This window comes from Athene cunicularia, assembly GCF_003259725.1.
Source record: "Athene cunicularia isolate RWA chromosome 5 unlocalized genomic scaffold, athCun1 chr5_part1, whole genome shotgun sequence".
In the NCBI taxonomy this organism is placed as follows: domain Eukaryota; kingdom Metazoa; phylum Chordata; class Aves; order Strigiformes; family Strigidae; genus Athene; species Athene cunicularia.
Genome location: NW_020799101.1, coordinates 16,868,328 through 16,886,985, shown reverse-complemented (window position 1 = coordinate 16,886,985; position 18,658 = coordinate 16,868,328). Strand labels below are relative to the sequence as shown.

Sequence of the window (18,658 nt, the reverse complement as noted above, 5' to 3'; positions counted from 1 at the left end):
AATGACAGTTCACTGGAGTTTTGCTTTTAAACTCCAATAAAGAAGCCAATCAGTCTCCCATTTGATCATGAAAACTCCCTGCCAAAGAGAACATTTCCCTGTGCTCTCACCCCAAACTGAAACATCTGTGTTGTGTCTGACCCTTTGAAAATGTTGTAGCTGGAAATATCAGGAGAATTTCAGTGACAGAACATAACACAAGGCTACATTCCTAATGAAAAAGAAATTAAAAAAAAAAAACAAAAAACTTTTTATGATGAGCATTGCTCATCATAAACAATGCAGTGATATCATTCCCGGGATTCTCAGAGGAGTTTTTCAGGGCTTGGAACAATTGGGGTTTTATTGGATTTTCTGCTGTGTATTTTTCTCAAAATTGAACTTTAAGGAAATCCTAATATCTAAGTTGAAAAACAAATCACATTCTGGCTTAGTTTCTAAAAATCATAGGCTGTATGATGGACTAATTTGTCATATAAAGCTGACTTGACAATCCTAGCTGGACAGCAGAACACATTTTTTGTTCCCCAACTCTCTTATGTTTCTTAGCCACACTAACTGCTTCAGAAGTTTTTCTTATCTTCGTCACTGTTTAGCTCTTGTTTCACAAGCGCAGGACCCAGCTCTTACCTACACTGAAGATATTAGCCCACAGTGAAAATAAAATATGTCTCAGAATAGTTGTGCTTATTGTAAAGCTGTTTTACATGAGTGGAGGAGTAAAAGGTAGGTTTAGTGTCAACTAGAATCAAATTCACTCTGTTTATATGTTTGAACATATATACACGGGGAGGGTGAGGTTGCTTCACCTTGGTGTAAATCCATTAACTATAAAATAGTACTTTATCTATTTTCAGAAGGATTCATCAGTAGAGGATAGCTAACCTTGCCCATCATTGCACATGTTCATGAGCAGATGGGGTTGGCTAATGTTCAATTTCTGCCATCTATTACACATACAGCTGTCTTTTAGGACTGGATTTTAGGCTACATGTGTGCAGCAATATGGGTTTTGAAAGCTGTCAGGCAATGCAATTAGAGAGCACCATATTACTTCCCTAAGTAGATGACCATGAATGAATGCTGGGGAGTGCATGTGTCTAGACCATGTTCTCTGAAAGACCCTATACAATTCAGCCATCTGGAGCAACAGGGTTTCAGCACCTCTGCAAGCTAGGCCTTGTCTCCAGAGAGAGAAAAACTGAGCCAGGGACAATTAATGGGAACTTTTAAATATTAAGAATTAAATGAGTAAAGTCATGTAATAGCACAACTGTGCTCACCACATTTTGCAAGGTATCTCAGAGCTTCCAACTGCCCACTCTCAGCTGCCACAAATAAAGAAGTGATCCCATAGACGTTTGCAGACTCAATCTTGGCACCCCCTTTCACAAGGATATCAATAATCTCCAGGTCATTCCGGGAGACAGCCTCATGGAGAGCAGTCCATCCTCGATTGCAACGATGGTTGGTATCAGCATTGTATTGTACCAGGAGTCTTGCGGCCTCTGCATTCTTGCGCTCACAGGCTGTTTGGGGAAAAAAAAAAAAAAGAAAAAAAAAAGAAAAAAGAGAAGTGTTCAGGACAGGCTTTTGAAAAGATTGTGTGTGTTGTGGTATCCATTTCATGCAGTATAAGGCAATATAATACAACTAGGCTATAGTAAGACCAAAAATCTATCTAGGTCAATATGAGTGCCAAGGCTCTAGCCAAACGTCATTGTCTGGGACTCATAAAGGATGTGGCACTGAAGACAATCTTCAGCTGGGACCCGGAGGAGTCTAAGTATCCTGTGCGAGACTTGTGCCAAGCCTGGTACTGAGGGGAATCCAACCCAGCACACTGGTACCAACTGGACATCACAGTGACAGGGAGATGACAAGGTGCAGGAGAAGTTATGAAGAACAAACATCTTACAGAAATCACGACCTGAACACTTTCTTTCCAAATTCTGTGCAAACTGACTCTATCTTACTGCCCTGGACTGCAAATGAAGCTCTATATAGACAAGAAAATTAAAAAAGCTCAAACTGACAGTACCCAGAAAAGTATCCTTAGAAATCAATGATGGTGTGAGTCAGTAGCACTTTCTCAGCATGCAAAAATTTATAGTTCAGGAGCATCCTGAGTTAAAGTTATTTTCTTGGTAATTAATAGTATTTTGTTGATTTTTATTCTACTGATTTGTCCCATTGCTTTTTGAATCCCAAATCATTAGGCTTTCTACATACCTTTATGGTGGGACCCCAAACCAAAGGTATCTTGAATAAGCAGCTACATTTACAAACCCCAGTTAGCATTTGTTGTACAATAAACCAAAAGAGGGGCCAACATATTCATAGAATCATAGAAGCATAGAATCATAGAATACCAATTTGGAAGGGACCTCAGGGATCAACAGGTCCAACCTGTCTTGGCAAAAATATGGTCTAGACAAGGCAGCCCAGCACCCTGTCCAGATTAATCTTAAAAGTGTCCAATGTTGAGGAATCCACCACTTCCCCGGCAAGATTATTGCAGTGACTGACTGTTCTCATCGTGAAAAATTTTCCTTATGTCCAATTGGAATCTCCCCAGGAGTAACATGTACCCATCACCCCTTGTCTTTTCCATGTGACTCCTTTTAAGAAGGGAATCTCCACCTTTGTAGCCACCCTTTAAATACTGGAACATGGTGATAAGGTCTCCCCTAAGCCTTCTCTTCTCAAGGATGAACAAACCCAGTTCTCTCAGCCTTTCTTCATACGGCAGCTGTTTTTTTTTTCTTTGAAATAATAGTGTCTTTTTCTCACAGAGGTCCTGCCTTTTGGTTTTGATTCTTCTCTTAGTATATCTCCATGGCTTCCTCTCCCATACACAGGTGTCACTCACATGTACTGAAAGCAGCTACGTGATTAGACACTGCAGTAATTACCTATGCATATCTCTGCAGAGTTTAATTTGCTTACATACTAGGGATGACTAATTTGTTATGATTAGACCAGAAGATTTTGCATCAAGACTAGCACATTAATAACAGTTTTCCTCTGGCTAAAGGGTGCTTTCATATTATTGTTGTTATTACTATGAGCTTTACTACTACTACCACCGCTACTGTGTGTTTAACGCACAGCTGAACAGCTTTCCTTTAGCAGACCATCAGCCAGAATTTTAAAATGGAAGCATTTTAAATGGAGCAGCTCTAAATGCCAGGCATCCAAAGTTGGAGGCAAGATTACTGTTTTAACTAGTGATATGTACTTTTTAATGTTTTAGAGTGCTAAAAATAGTCATGGCAGAAGCAGTCAAAGGGCATGAAGTTGTGAGAGATGACCTCCTTTTCTGAATCTTTATGATATCATGGATGTAATGCTGTTCTGCTAAAGAAAATGTTCTCTCTGACCAGCAGCAAAGTAGTATGTTCATGTTAGACACTACCTACCTCACTGAATTGTTTATAACTTTAGCATCTTCCATAGCACACAGTATATGAATTGTTGACACATCTACAGTTACTGTACTCTCACATCTAACAGCTACTTAGGTCCTGCTGTTTAGAAAAGCATACATAATCCTGTACTGTCCAGCTTTCCATAAGTCTGGGACATTGTGCAGACACCCTCTGCATAGGGCCCCACTAAGCATCACACATCCCACCTTCAGCACTGCATTGCAGCCCACACCCTGCAGGGCAGGGTCCTGTCTCTGATGTGGATGAGAAGAGAGGCCATGGCATGACAGGTCAGACATAGGAGACTGATGGCTACTGGAGGGAGGTAGAAAATGGGAGCTAATCGCTGAGTTTCAGCCCCGCATCACAAGCGATCCTGCAGTTCTGCCTTGGTGGTGCCAGAAGATCTCGGTATTCCTGGAAAAGCAGCCACTCACCTTTGTAGAGTGGCGTTTCTCGGGCCTTGTTGGAGATGTCAGGCTCGGCCCCAGCCTGCAGGAGGGTGAGCAGGCAGTCCAGGTTGCCCCGGCTGGTGGCCAGGTAGAGAGCTGTCTCCTCATTGAGGGTGCGCTGGTCGATTGTGCCGGGGTACGCTGTGAAGAAACGGAGAGTCTAAAGTCATTATGGCACGTAGTACACAAGTATCCTCAGGATCATCACCTTTCAAAATCCTTGGATTTTTCAGTAAGTTTTCAGTGTTTATTTTCTTTTCTGTTTCCATGAGCAAAGTAATTTAAGAATATACTATAAAGTTACTATAACTCAGATTAAGTATCTAAATCAGTCACCAATTTAGATTAAAATGTTCAGCTGTGGCCACTAGTGATGCAGAAAGCTGCTGAGTAACTGTTCTTCAGTAGCAGTCTGAAACCATCTTCGGGCATCAGCAAAGAGGTTTTGGGCTGGATCTTCAATTAATGGGAAGTGGGGTAACTGCTGTCAGCTGTGGCAGCCAAGCAGATCACAGCAGCTGAAAGCTCAGTTACAAGGTTTTACTGTGAGAAATTCAGGGCTTGGCAGGATCTATCCAGATAAAACTTTCAACTGAAGATCCTAACTTTTAGAGGATTCAGTCTGGAAACCTCTTCTCAAAGAGAAGGTGAAATTGATATACACCAAGAAAGGCTGGAAAAAAGCTTCACACACAGTCCCAGATGAGGATTGGACTGATGCTGATTCTGCTTTTAGTTCACTCATTCTTTTTCTCCCTTTTGTAATTAAGTAGTTTTAACTTCACTGACCTTTTTGTAACAGGCTCAGGCAACCCACTTGGCCGTAGTATGCAGCTTCGTGGAGGGGTAACCAGCCATCCTTATTAGGTTCCGAAAGGTTTTTTCCTGATTTCATCATGTTGCACACTGCTTTTTCATCTCCATCCTTTATTGCTGCCACTACAGGGTCAAGTTCTCTTCAAAACAAGATTAAAACTTGATTACTGCTTCCTTCATCACTGAGAAGCAACTTTACTGTATCATTTGGCCAAAACAGTGAACCCCTACAGCCTATAGAGTAAGTGTCTGTGGCCCTAAGGTGTCTTGCTACAGGGCCTGTAGGGGTAAAATTTTTCTGCTCTTATTTGTCCATTCACAACAGATGAGAAGAGTCACTGTCTGGAAGTTGCTGATCTCAAAGTGTAGGTGTGAGTAATCCCTGGCATAAACACTTGTATTTTAGATATCTGGAGTTGGAGGCGACTAGCTCTACCCTTGCTCTGTACACAGCCATGAGTGTCCATGGTTGTGATAATTACATCACCCTGCCATTTTCTGTCCCATGTGGCAAGGTGTTTCCATATGAGATCCCTTAAATAAGATCAGCTTTGAAGAGAATTACCTCTGTTCATCCCTGAAGAAAATTATAAATTTGATTTGCAGGTGGCTTAGCCCTAAAGCAGAAATGCTTAATAAGTCTTGTTCATGTATTTTAAGATATGTTCTATTTCTCTTATGCAAGCCTGCTTTCAGAAGTTTTCTGGTCCAGTTATGAAGAAGGGAGAGCTCTACTTAGACCATGTGAACATTAAGGTGTTGGTCTGGGCTCTCCTTTCTTCAGCCAAGGAGGATTATAAAAACCTCCACCCACACAAATGAAATTTTGAGTTGTCCTTCATGACCATGCCCCAGCTGTTATCTCAGTATTGAGTACTCAAATTTTCAGAAATTATAACTACTTCAGACAATATAGATGTTCACAAATGTGTCTTTGGTGTCCCAGTAAGACACATCAGGTGCTGGGCACTTCTGAAAATCTGGTCTTTAGCAACCTGCTTGGGAGCAGACCTGTTAGCTCTGTGACAACTCCACTCTTGCAAACCAAGTTAGTGAGTTAGCAGTTCCCCAAGTAACTACAACAGTCAAGGGCCTCTGGAACCACAACTGGGACCTGGTGCCAAGCTGTGAAGTAGTTCATGTTCTGGTCCTTTTGAACCCAGCAAACCACTGTCAGGCTCCACCAGGGCCAAGTAACTTCTAGGCACAAGGAGTAAAAGGAATAAAAAAATATTAGGGGGGGGAGAAAACATTTTAAAGTATCTTCGAGTAGAAAGCCATTGAAATGTGTAGAATCACTGAAAAGTGTTAAAGCAGTATTTCAGTGTTTACCAGAGAAAACAAAAATATCATGAAAGTAATTTTTTTTTTGGTGTTACCTAATTCTGAAGTTTTCAAGAAGAGGGTCGTTGGGAAAATCTTACAAAACCCATGAAGTATGCTTCATGCCACCCAGAAGTGAGACACAGCGAGCAGCCTACAAGCTCGCTTTGCTCTAAGCCTTCACTCTGCCAAGCATGCATTCTGCCCAGCCCAGGCAGCAACGCATTTCTCTGAGCTCTGTCAGAGCAATTGCAGAGCAGGGCTGACCTGGGCACACCAGTCCTTCTGCAGAGCCACCACGAGAGCTGCTGTGGGACTCCCCACACAGCAGGAGTCACATCACTGCCTGACAGCCACTGTACCACCGATCACCAGTGCCTGGAGCAGGGCCTGCCTCCCTCCTTCCACCCCAGCTGAGACTGCTGTCAGCACAGCTGGGACAGGGAGCTGGTACCTGCAGCCAGCGCAGGCAGGATCCTGGCCTGTGACAGACAGCACTCTGGGCATGGTGGTGTGCTATGCCTTGCAGCACTAGCATCTGCTCGTGCTCCTGCTGAGCTCTGCTGGGAGAAGGCAGCCCCTGCTTCCTTATTCTGAGGCACCAAACAGCTAAGCTCCAGGACAGCGAACACCACAAAAGAAGAAGCATTTTTCCACTTCTAAGGGGGACTTGCAAAAAATGAACATGGGCTGTATTTTCATAGAGAGAGAACAAGGGGATGTTAAAAACATAGGAGAGTTTGTGGTCTAAACAAACTCTAAAGAGAAAGTCTTGCAGACTTGAAGGCAGAGAGACTGGGGAGGGAGGTGTGTGCCTCAGACTGTTAGCATTGCCAGGGTAGGAATACAGCATGTGATGAAGGTCATGCAGGGCAGTAACAACAGGAACAACCAGAAACTCTGGTTATGAGAGAAGGTCTAAAATACCACAAAAGAGTGAGATCAGAGACCGAAAAATATGAGCAGCTCAGCACAGGAGTCCTCAGAAAGGGGATCGTGGGTGCAACTTCTGCATTTAGAGCAAGTTACAGGAGCAGAACTGGATTTCATTGCAGGGTCTGGATAGACTGATAGCCTGAAACTCACACTGGCATCATTAATTTCAGCTTGTCCAGAGGTACCAAATCTGTGCCATAAACACTGATATTAGCACTGAATAAAAAGTCACCAAGCTGCTTCTCTAAGGATAAGCTCAGGACCTGGAGCAGAACAGGTGAACACAGCACGTGCCAAGGAATGGGGAAAGACACAGTTTCCCAGGTGAAAAAGTGATTGGTGCCACATGCTCCTTCTCTATAGCTGGAAGCAGTGATCTCAAGACAGCAGAGTCACAAAAATAGCAACACTGGAATGGCAGGAGATATGGGACAAAAAGCCAGGCTTTTTGCCTGAGGAGATAACAGCTAGAGCAGGCAGCTGCCTTCCTGGACACAGCCCACCCAGGAGGAATCGACTGACCTGATAACTGCCAGGCTGAGGTCCCAGGGACACTGCTGTAAATCCATGATATTTAGAGGACTCTTTCTCATTTTGTGTAATTCACAGATTTTTTTATAGGCATTTGAAATTGAGCATTTTGTTGAAGTCAGTTAACAGCAACAATTGGCATGTTTGGCTGGGAGAGGAGGTGGAGGTGGGGGAATCTTCATCTTTAAAAGCCTCTGGCACAAGGCTGCTGAAACCATCTGTTGTTCTGTGCAAAGGTTCATGTTACACGTGCAGGGCTGCTCACTGCAACCTTAGGGTTTGGGTTCATGATAGAGTTACCGGTGCTTAAGGAACTACTGCATGCTAGGTGGGCCACAGCAGGAGTCTGTGCATGGGGCTGGCACACAGCAAACGCAAGGTGGATCACGTTAGCTGAGACCTCAGTGAAAGCAGAGGGTACCTCGGATCTGTGGTAGGGTTAAAAATGTGTGAAGAATCAGTTACTATTCTGCTTAAGCCCTCAGATGTTGAATGAAGCAAACTTCTGTCAGGCTTCTTGACCTTAAATGATTCCTGAGTAAGATGAGGGGATTTGCTGGACCAGGATGTAGATGCTTTAGCCAAGCAAATTCCATATTAGTACAGAAAGTTTAATGAATCTCCATGTGAAATCCTTGTTTTCTGCCTGGCTCATAGTTGGCTGTTATAAGAACTCAGCAAATTCTCCTGCTTGGATTTCATCAGATATAGCAAAAACATGTATTAAAACTATGGAGGAAGCTTGAAGATCTGATGAAATCTTATAGGTGACTCAAAAGAATTACTGCATTTCAAAGGCCAGTAGCCAAGATAATAAATACTCATTGTAGATGAGATGTATATGGGGGATCAATTCTGAGTGCTGCAGAAGAGGTTCAGTGGAGCATGGAAAGGTTCAGGAGGCTCCCTCTTTTTCTGGCAGCCTGGTGAGATGCAGGTAGCATGAAGGAACATCTCCCCAGGTGAAGCCAGCTATCATTCCTTCCAGGCTCAGAGACCAGGGCTATAAAACAGTCATGGCATCATGCTCTTCTATGGCTTCCCAGCTACAATTTTGCTCTCACCTGCCAGCAGAGGAGGGCTAGCTTATCAACCTTATCCCAGTCTTCTTGTGGACTGAACTCTATTGAGCTAGTGATGCAGAAGAAAAGCCTGCCCTCCAGTCATGGAACCCAGAGCAGCAGAGAGGCATGTAAGGTGTGCAGAGCACTTAATGAGAGGATTTGATTTCATTGTGGCCAAGGGGAGCTGGCAGGTGACAGGGATAAGGGAGGCTTCATATTTCAGCAGAAAGAGGTTTTCACAAGGTCAGGGAGGGCAGTGTCTGTGGAGAGCCATGGACAGAGCCTGGATCAGCCAGCGTGCAGGGTGAAGTGAAGGAAATTGTAGAGCTGGGTGAGAGATGAAAAGAAGAGTGGTGGAGGGGTAGCCACTGCAACCATGCATCCAGGGAGGGACTTGTAAGTCAGCTAAACCAAAGTGGATTTGAACTAGGTAGATAAAAAAAAGAGTTTTCTGCAGGACACAGAGAAGTGCTGCCTACAACACTTTCCTCTCTTCATGATAGCTAAAGGCAGGTGCATGCATCCACTGTGCCCTGCAGAGAGCTGTAATAAAACCATCATGGTCCAGACATTACCACTACACACAGGTACTGCGGCAGAGCTCAGGCCACCCCCTTGCCTATCCACTTTCCTCATGCATGACTCTTTTCGCCTAAGCTTATTTATGGTCTCTGCCAACAGCAAAACATGGCCAGGAGGATCAGTCAAGCTGGTTTCCTCCTTGGGCAGGTAAGATGTGGTATGGCTCCCCAGCAGCCCTTCTTGGTGTGGCAGGACTGTGCAGATATTGCTGGGAACAGGCACAGTATTTGGGACTATTTATAAAATATTTACTTTGAAGAATTGGCCTTTCTCACCCTGTTTATATAACTGCAATAAAATGTTTGTCTTCCCCACTCTTCCTCACCATTGAACTGTGAACTTAGTACCAGTGCAATTACTATTAGCACTTGTCTGCCTCATCTATTGTATTGATACAGGAGCCAGCCTATATAAATAAATCACAGCGCAGGCATGCTTTTCCTGCTGTCCTTGTCACCTCAGAGCCACAGAATGACCTGGAGTCCCCAGGACACAGGCACTGGAGGGATGGAGAGGGATGAAGGGGAAAAAGAGAACAAGGGAGGTTTGGAGGGTTTTTTTCACCCCCAGGTCACCTGCAAGAGCCTGGGCATGGCCTGGGGCAGCTGGGAGGTCATAAGGAAGAGCAGGAAGGCAGCGAGGATGAGGTGCAGGTATCAGCAAGACCTCCTCCAGATGAACACCACTATTTCCCCCCACCAGTCACCCAGAAGATCTGGCTTAGGGGGAGAGTGCATAGCAAGGCTTTTTCAGACCATGGGGGAAAGCGGGAGAGGGAGAAGGAGGCACTTACACGGGCTGTGATGTGCTGAACAGGCTGCCGTCGTACCTTCGCCTGACCCCCCAGGCTGCCCCCGAGTTGGACGGCTGAGCACGGCCTCTTGGCTGGGCTGCCAATCTGGAGTGGCGATGACATGAATGAAATAAAGAGAAATACTCCGAATAGGAGAAACAGGTCATGCTGAGGCAGAAACAGGGATGTACATCCACAGAGACGGAGCAAGAAAGCCTGCCGGTCAGGGCTTTGAATAAAAGCAGATGGCCACGGCTTGCTCTGTGCTGGATTCAGCTGCTCACTCAGCTCGAGATTATTTTTGGCCCTCTGAGGAAGCGTCAGGGGATTCAAATGACCATATAAGACAACAGTGAGGTTAACCCTACCACCACCGCACAGGAAGCAGGCACGAGGCGAGGTGGGGTGACATTCATCACCTCTGAAGTGTCACGCAAGCAGGTCGGAGGCGGGGGGTGGAAGAGGACCCAGGCTCCCGGGTGCCTGCTCTGTTTCCAGCTCGGCTCTCCCAGGTGGCAGAAGAGTTCAGCAATGCTACAGATCTGGAGCTACAAGCTGCAAAGATTTTCCCTCCAGTGGGAGGTCAAAAGCTGCTGGTCTGAGGTAAAGGCAGAACAGGTTAATGAACAGAACTGCAGATGCTGCCTTTTGCCAAAATAGCAGGTGTCAAAGGACCCCCAAGTAGGACAGGACCAAACAGCCAAGGAAGCCCTTATTCTTCCCCGCATCGGGTCCCTGCAACAGAGCTGGCAGTACAAGTGCACAGTAATGACACCAAGAAGCCATAACCTTTGGTGAGCGCAGGACTGCTGTACAGCATGCTGATTCTGTAGCTATGAAACACACTTAGTTCTCATCAAACTGTCCCCAGTTTCCCAGCCTTGGAAACCAATCACTGGTGGTTATGAGTGAAGTGTCAGAGGATGGTGGAGTTATAAGAAACTTCAGTTACTCCCAGTTTATTAAAAAAAAAAAAAGTTTAAAAGGATATATTTTCCTTAGTTTTGGGGTGACTTTGTAACCTCTTCCCTCCCCCCTTGAGAAGTCTGCCTTTTAAAAAACGAGATCAATGTCTGGGTTTGAATCTGTCAGCAGTTTCTGTAACCCCCAGCCCAGCATCACAGGGGAAGGGGATGCTACCACACTTTGGTGTCTTAAGCTGCTCTTGGCTGAGAGCAGTGTGCTTGAGGTCAGACTTTGATCTGAAATAACTACATCCTTTAAAGACTGAAGTATCTAAAAGGTAGCCAGCTCACAGTTTTATATACCTATTTTTGGCCTCTCTCCTATGTTTTCCCATAACAAACGCTGTGCTCCCTCTCTGGCAAAACCTAAACTCTGTGTACAGTGTACCCCCTGAGGGAAAGGAGCCACTGGCTTCAGCAGGGCTTCTGTCATTCAGGAAAGCTTGTAGCAGTGCCCCTTTTCTTATTCTATTTGCTGCAATAAGCAAATTCTCATTTCGTTCAACAAGAACGTTGACCTCATTGGATTTATAGGAGGCTCTGGCTTTCAAACTAATGACAGACTCACAGAGCAGCTGCTCAGTAAAGCTAATTAGAAAGCGTGTGTTTTGACAGGGGAAGCTGTTTTTCTGTTCCTGGGCAGGGTGTTTGTTGGGACAGCACAGCTCAGGCAGGCGCTTACTCACCTTTGCCAAGGGTAGATGCGGTAGGGCGGGTTATGGCTGTTGGTGCGGCTGGGGGTGGCCACCTCGCTGGGACTTGCCACCACCGATTTCTGGTGGCTCTGGGCAGCTGGCTGACCTGCAGGGTCCTCTTCTAAGCTCTGCTGGATGGCCATGTTTATAAGCTCCTCTTCACTCAGGCTACTGTACAGACTGTAGTCCTCGCAGCCTATTGTTTGTCTTTGAGTATTTGCTGCCGTTGTAGCCATACTTTTATTTTTTTTTTCCTTTTCCGTAGAAGGAAATAGTGATCATCAAAATCTGGAAAATTAAAGAAACTCAATTATCTTGTGCTTTTTTTTTTTTTTTTTCAGCTCTGCCTCTTGATTAGGCTGACCAGAAAACCTTCAGAAATCCTTCACCGGGAAGAGAACATTACCAGCTAAAATCTGCGTGTAAACTTAATGAACTAACTCCTTTCTATCAGACACAAGTAACTGATTTAGCTGGTGTTTAAAAAAGAAAAAGAAGCTGCTGTTAAGCAAGGCAGTTTTTTATCTACTTATTCTGGTTATCATGGCTCAAGAGAAAAATAGGTAAAGGAAATCCCTGTAAGATTAGAGATACAGCTTTGAAATGAATTTAATAAGGAAAATGCTAATGGACATATCTTTTGAGGGTTTTGTTTGTTTCTTTTATTTCTTGCTCTAATTGTAGAAAATGAAGGTAAGAGTTTGTCTGTTTGCTGGTTTTCTGCAAGGGCAGGTTCTCCATCACAAGGTGTAAAGAGACTTTGTGGAGTTATTTTTTGCACCTTATCTGGACATCTCTTGAGCAACATGCAAAACTATTCTTTGAAGTGACTCTGTTTCAGTCAGCTAGGAGAGCAACATGACACTGCTCAGTTTCACTTCTGATTTTTTGATTTTCACAGACAAAGTTCAAGGTCATGAGCTCAGAGTCACTTCTAAAAACTGGTGGTTAAGAGCTGGAAATGAGAGAAGGGGAAACATCAGGGCACACTGAGCAATCACAGAATGAATGTGAACCATCACCACAGCAGGGACTCAAGAAAGCAAAGAAAATCCAAAATACTGTGGTATTTCCAGCAATGGTATGGAAGTACTAATGCCATGAATGGTACAATGCTCTAGCAGGATCTCATTGGGATGCCAGAGAGCATTCTGACCACCAGCGTTCAAGAGCCAAGGGCTTATTTCATGGGAGGAGATGGAAAAGCTTGCCTCTGTTAAGAAGATGACAGCCAAAGGGGAACAGGCTTGATTTTTATAAGCACTGAGTGAGAACTATGTAAAATAATAGAGGATGAGGAGCAACAGGTACAAGCTGCCCGGGAGGATGTGAACAGGACAGGGGAGGACAGGGAGCCAGCAGAAGGGAATGGGGGAGGCATGTTCCCCATGTGTAAAGAGGTGAGAGGCTGGCAGAGTGCACCAGTGGGGTTGCTGACAAAGCTGCCTGCCCCCACCCTGTCCCACCAATGCCACAGCAGGGCTGGTCTCCAGCTCTGCACAGCCCTGCCCTGCCCAGCCATGAGTCCTACTGAGCCCGGCCATCTGGCAGAGCTACGTGCATGAGGATGGCAGAGCCACCCAGCATCCCATGGCTCAGGACCTGCCTCCCACCACACCAGCACTGCTGACACAGCAAAGCCTTCAGCTCCCCTCCCTGTGCAGCAGGCTGGGGCTCTGCCCCTGGGTCACTGAGAGCCCTGGGCAGCCTGGCTTCCCGGGAACTCGCACCCACATCGATGGCAGAAGGATCTAGCACACCACAAGCCTCACACCAGGAAACTGCCCTGCTCTAGCAGTCCTCACTGCTGCATGCGTGGCTAAGAGACAGTCCTGACGTGGAGGAAATGGCAACAGAGCCATTATCTATACATGTCAAGACACTCATGTTTGTTTCTTTAACCTTATTTTTTAAAAAAAAAAATAAACTAATACACTTTGAAGAAATTGCAAGAACTCGAATCAAGCCGTAAGTAACTTAAAATCTTGGATTTAAGCTTTTCATTTCAGAAATGGTGATATCTCCCACATCGACAGCAACCTCAGACTCCAAGCATACCCTAGAAGAAGTGGGAAGAATTCAGGGTAAAGGGAAGCCCTGCAAATTTCAGATTTACATTATGACTTTTGACAACAAAAGATGTATTTTACAGCCATGAAAACTGTCAAAATAAAACCTTCTGTTGCTGTAAATAATGCAACCCAATTTTGTTGGGTTTTCTTTTTTTCAATTTCAGCCACATATGGCTGCTGTTGGCTACCTTCTCCAGTGAGAGCTGGTGTGCCTCAGCTCTGCTATGACCCTTGCAGTCCCAAGGAACCAAGCTCCTGCATGAAACTGCTGATAGCTCCCGTACAGAGCCACTGCCCGCCCTGTGCCCCAGCTGCTCTAGTACCCATCCCTGGCTGCGCTCCAGCCAGCTGCTTGCCAAGAACCATGACATGGCTTTGTTTTCCCAGCAGGTTCTGCTGCTGCTTGGCTAGTTCAACTCCTGGCATGCTGGGCAACACTTTCATAGTCTGTCAGCCTAGGTACTCACTTAGTAACTGGTGCACTGCAAATGTGTGAAATCCATGGGCTGGAATCAAAGTGCTTATCTTCAGCATCCAGCACTCTAAGTCTAAATGTAGGGACTTGGCCTCAATGGTGACTCAGAGACCTAACCTAAGCAATCAATGCCAAGGACAGGATCTGATTGTAAGCTCCTAATGGAGGTGATGCACAGTAACTCATTGGAGGAGGCAAGAATGGAAGTGAAACTGCTCCTCTCTGAGGGCAACCTGCACCAGTGGAGCCTGGGACACAGATCCCTCCTCTTTAACCTCCCCAGCCCCACTGCCAACATCCTGATGGCACAGGAGGTGGATCAGGCAGTGAGTCCAGCCTCACTGTGCTTCTGAGCTGGGTGGTGGAGTCCCTTTGTGGGCAGTTAAGGCTTTGAGGAGTGTACAGGAGATCACTGTCAATGTGACTATGCACTTTGGCACAGAGGAGCTAACTGGTTTAGGTGCCTCACTAAATCCACAATGGATCTAGGTATAAAAGCCATTTCTAGACATCTTCCCTCCTTTTTTTTCACACCTCATTAAGGCACAGAGAGGGAAAAGGACGATTTTGAGTTCGGGGATCACTCCTATTTCATCCTCTTATTCTTTGTATGGGTTAATTGAGTCCCACCCACTCACAGAGAAAGGGGAGAACCTTCTTTGCATGTTGGTGATCCTCACTAATCTAAATATTTTGACAGGAGTCCCACAGAGTGCAGAAACAACAGTGTTGGCTGCAGCTCCTGCCACTGACTCATCCTACAGGAACAAATTTTGTAGTGCCCAAAATAGAGAAAGCTTTCAGTTATTCTCATCTAACTGACACAACCCCGAAGAAGTTGTGAGGGTCACATCCTGAGGCTGCAGGAGCTTTTGGGCCTGTCCTAACATCCAGGGACACCCTTGGCTGTCCTGAACCCTTGAAGAAGCTGTTCTAGTTGGGCTTGAAGCTGTTCTTGCATCCCATTGCCTGTCTGCCCTTGTTCAGACTGATTTGTGTGGTGTGACTGACAACATGTGCCTCCTTACTACTGGTCCCTGTGTGACAGCCCCAAGCAGAGCAGAACCACCATCACCATCCCCTTCCACCTGGAGATGCTTTTGTTTGAAGGTGCAGAGCCCCAGGGCTCAGGTACTGGTTTGAGTTATTTCTGTAACAACCCACGGAGTGCCAGGTGAGCTGCGGTAAGGGCTGAGCACATGCCTTCAGGTGGAGGTTAATGCAATGCAGCCTGATTCAGTTTAACCTTTTTTCCCCGCAGCAGAGCTTGGTGGCACTGCCTGGAGCTGCTGCAGCCACCTAAACCTACTCTGTCTCAGCTGACACAGCAGAGCTAAGGTTACCCCATCTGAGGCCAGTGGCAAACTGACAACTATGGCCACTAGACTAATGCACTATATGCTAAATATTTTTCATCATCTATAATGAAGGTGTGAAAAAAAAATATCAATCTTTGTGCTAGGAATGGTTGAACAAGTTTGGATAAGTAAGAGCTGAACCTTGAGGTCCCTTACAACATGGTATTCTATGATTCTATGATCTGGCCAAAGTGGTCTTTCTCAATGCAGCTTGAATCTATTTGCTTGCTCTAAGCCTGCTTACCATAGGTTTAAAGTATTGGTATCAGATTTATGAGTTAAATGCTGGGTTTACTGTTCACCCTAGTTTTTGGGGGAGGTTTTAATGTTTGGCTGTCCCCTGTTTTTCTCTGGCAGTCTGAGAGCCCATCCTCACATGCAGGTAGTACATAGCATTGCATCTACTGTAAGAGCAGAATCTGATTTTTAAAGCTGTGGGTCTAGTGTCATTATTCCTTAGAGACTGCTTTGCCTTCAGGTCTGAATGGCTTCACTAGTGATCTCTCTTGGCAGAACACATCTTAGGATACTGCTGCCTGTGCTGCCATTTAATAGCTCAGTCTGACAAGATCTTCTGGATCTAAATTTATCATCATTTCCATGTAGGGCCTGAACCTGAATCTTAATTTTGCCATCCTCATTTCAGTGAGAGTTTGTTTATTTAGATGTAGAAATTAGGTCTGTGCCATACAGAGGTAATTTACCAGCATCCAGCGACCAGAAGATTAGAAATTAAATGCTTATGCAAGGGCCAGGCTGTGACGTTCTGTCCTGTGTTAATGAGCAGCTGTACCTGACAGATCTCTAAAACCAAAGGTACTACTCACAGGGTGATTACTAGTAACTACTCACATTAGAGCCAAACCCACAGACAAACACAATTAGGTTGCTATTATGTTTGGACTACAAGCTCTGTCAACATATAGTGTTTGGGAGAATGGGCCTCTGATCCCTGATGCAACATAAATAAACAACAAGGATTACAGCTGGCTTTGAACATGCAGAACTGCACTATTCAATACAATTAGCATCTGAAACAACTGGTCCCCATTGATAGTACTTCCTTAAAGAAAAGCTTAGCAAGGCTGCCTGTCCTCCTTCAATAGATCCTAGGCAGCAGAATTAACAGAGTTACTTACTGCTGTCAGAGGAGGGTGGCAGGTGAGTGACAAGGTCATTAAGGGAGCAGAGCCAGGGACTTTGCCTGCCTTTGCACTGAGTTTACCCCAGTCAGCTTGTAACTCAATACAGAACCTCAACATTTATGGCTCAGGGTGCAATAAACCAAATTTCTAAAACCAAAACCAAGTTTCCAGAGGCCACAAAAGAGAGGAGGGTTTGCTCATTTTGCCTTTTGCAAGAAATGACTGAGCCCCAGCTTCCACTGGCATTACTTCTGAAAGCAGCAGGAGCAAGCATAGGGGGAGGGTAAACATGGCTGGAAGTCTTCACAGTAAACCCATTCTCCACTTCAGCTCTTACTGCGGCACCTTTCGTGCCAGATCTTCTGCTGGCAATGGAAACTAGACCAATTTGCAGCACTTCAAGCACTCACGTTTTTGCTGTATTCTAGGTCAGTTTCTAGGTAAACCTTTGCAGTTCTCCAAGGATATTATATTGGATAACTACTACTGGGAAGCAAATGATTTTTTTAAAACAGAAAGATTTTGGTGCCCATCAGATCTGCCAGAGCTGGGACATCAGAAGAATGACACCTCATGCTGTCTGGCTGTAGCAACAGGCAAACATACTTTGTAATGACAGCTTATGCAAACTGCTTGAGTTCTAGCCCAGTGCTAAAGGAGCAAAGCCAGGCTTCCCAAAGGAATCCTTCAAGCAAACAAACCCCCTTGTCCAGCCCCAGCTGTCAAAACAGGTCACCTATCAGTCTGGCATATGTTATGATGCCATCAAATCACGATTCTGCACAAATTCTTTACTGGAAATGCATACACCTGCAAGCTTTTATTTCTTCTCAGAAAGCATTCGTTCACACAGCAATCAGGGTAATATTAGCTTCATGTCATAGCAACTGGAAAATTATAAATGAAAGAAATCATTCGCTATGTGATTTTTTTCCTTAACACTGTGCCTTACATACTACATTGTACCTTAGCATGTTGTAACTACAACAATCATTTCTGAGCAAGCTATTACAGGGACAAAGATATAAGCATCACCTGCAAGTAAAAGAAAACTGAGGAAATGACAGAGCTATAGTTCTGCTTAACACCAGTGAGTGTTTTATGGCTTATTTGAAGCAAACAAACAAACAAACAAACAACCAAACAAAAACAAAAATCACAACAAAATGAAGCCACAAAAACTGCCAAGACTGCATTAGGGTATTATGTTACAAACTGCTATAGGAATAAATATTTGCATAGACATAGCAAACTGACAGATTGAAAATGCTAAATCAGTTCAAAACATGCATATTTGTATTACCTTTTTGTTCTGAAATAAAAGGGTAATAATACTGCTGAAAGGGGTTATCTCCTTGATTAAGTCTTAATTCAGAAAATTCTCGCTGGTATTCGTCTCCCTGCTTTGCCTGGATGTTTCGATCAACTGCAGGACAGCTTTGAAACACTCTCGCTTTGAAGCCTGGAGTTTATTTCTGGATCACCCCATGATCAGTGAATACAAGCCAAAATATAAGTTGTTCTGAATCTCAGATTTCCTGTTTGAAGATGCACAGCAGAAACTTTTACCCATCCTAAAGTTCTTCTTTGTTGCATTATCTGAAGAACTTCACTTCACCATGCATCCTGTAGCTAAACGACACAAAGTTGACCTTTCTATTACATCATTATTTATTGTCCCTGACAAGTAGACCATATATGGACATGTTTCTGGAACCTAAAGAAGAAAAAAAAAATTGCTGTATAATTTTGAAGTAAAATATTTTGTCCTGGAGAGTTTTATTTACTTGGGGAGAAGGGAGATCCATTTACTTTTCTTTTAGCTGCTGCTTCTTAAACAAAACAGCCAAACATGGGTATTTATTGATGTTTTAGACTGGTTCATAAATTTTTAAGGCTGCAAGTTTGAGACTTCAGGATTCCAAAAGATGACAAAAGCAGCTGTGAACCTGTTCCAAGTAGTATTTGTAAGATCTTACTAGTGGAAAAGAACTGCTCTTGTACCATGTAAATGTGAATG

The 18,658-nt window shown here is 44.5% G+C and overlaps 1 protein-coding gene across 1 annotated transcript in view; it reads right to left on the bottom strand.

Annotated features, from left to right (window-relative positions):
- Positions 1-18,167, bottom strand: part of ASB2 (ankyrin repeat and SOCS box containing 2) — a 35,241-nt gene extending 17,074 nt beyond the window's left edge. The window contains exons 1-6 of the mRNA XM_026850069.1: positions 17,942-18,167; positions 11,580-11,876; positions 9,929-10,033; positions 4,673-4,839; positions 3,869-4,024; positions 1,284-1,529 (exon numbers count right to left, since the gene is read on the bottom strand). Coding sequence (XP_026705870.1) covers positions 1,284-1,529; positions 3,869-4,024; positions 4,673-4,839; positions 9,929-10,033; positions 11,580-11,824 — 919 coding nt within the window. The 5' untranslated portion in view covers positions 11,825-11,876; positions 17,942-18,167. The remainder of the gene's footprint in view (positions 1-1,283; positions 1,530-3,868; positions 4,025-4,672; positions 4,840-9,928; positions 10,034-11,579; positions 11,877-17,941) is intronic.
- Positions 18,168-18,658: the final 491 nt, after the last annotated feature.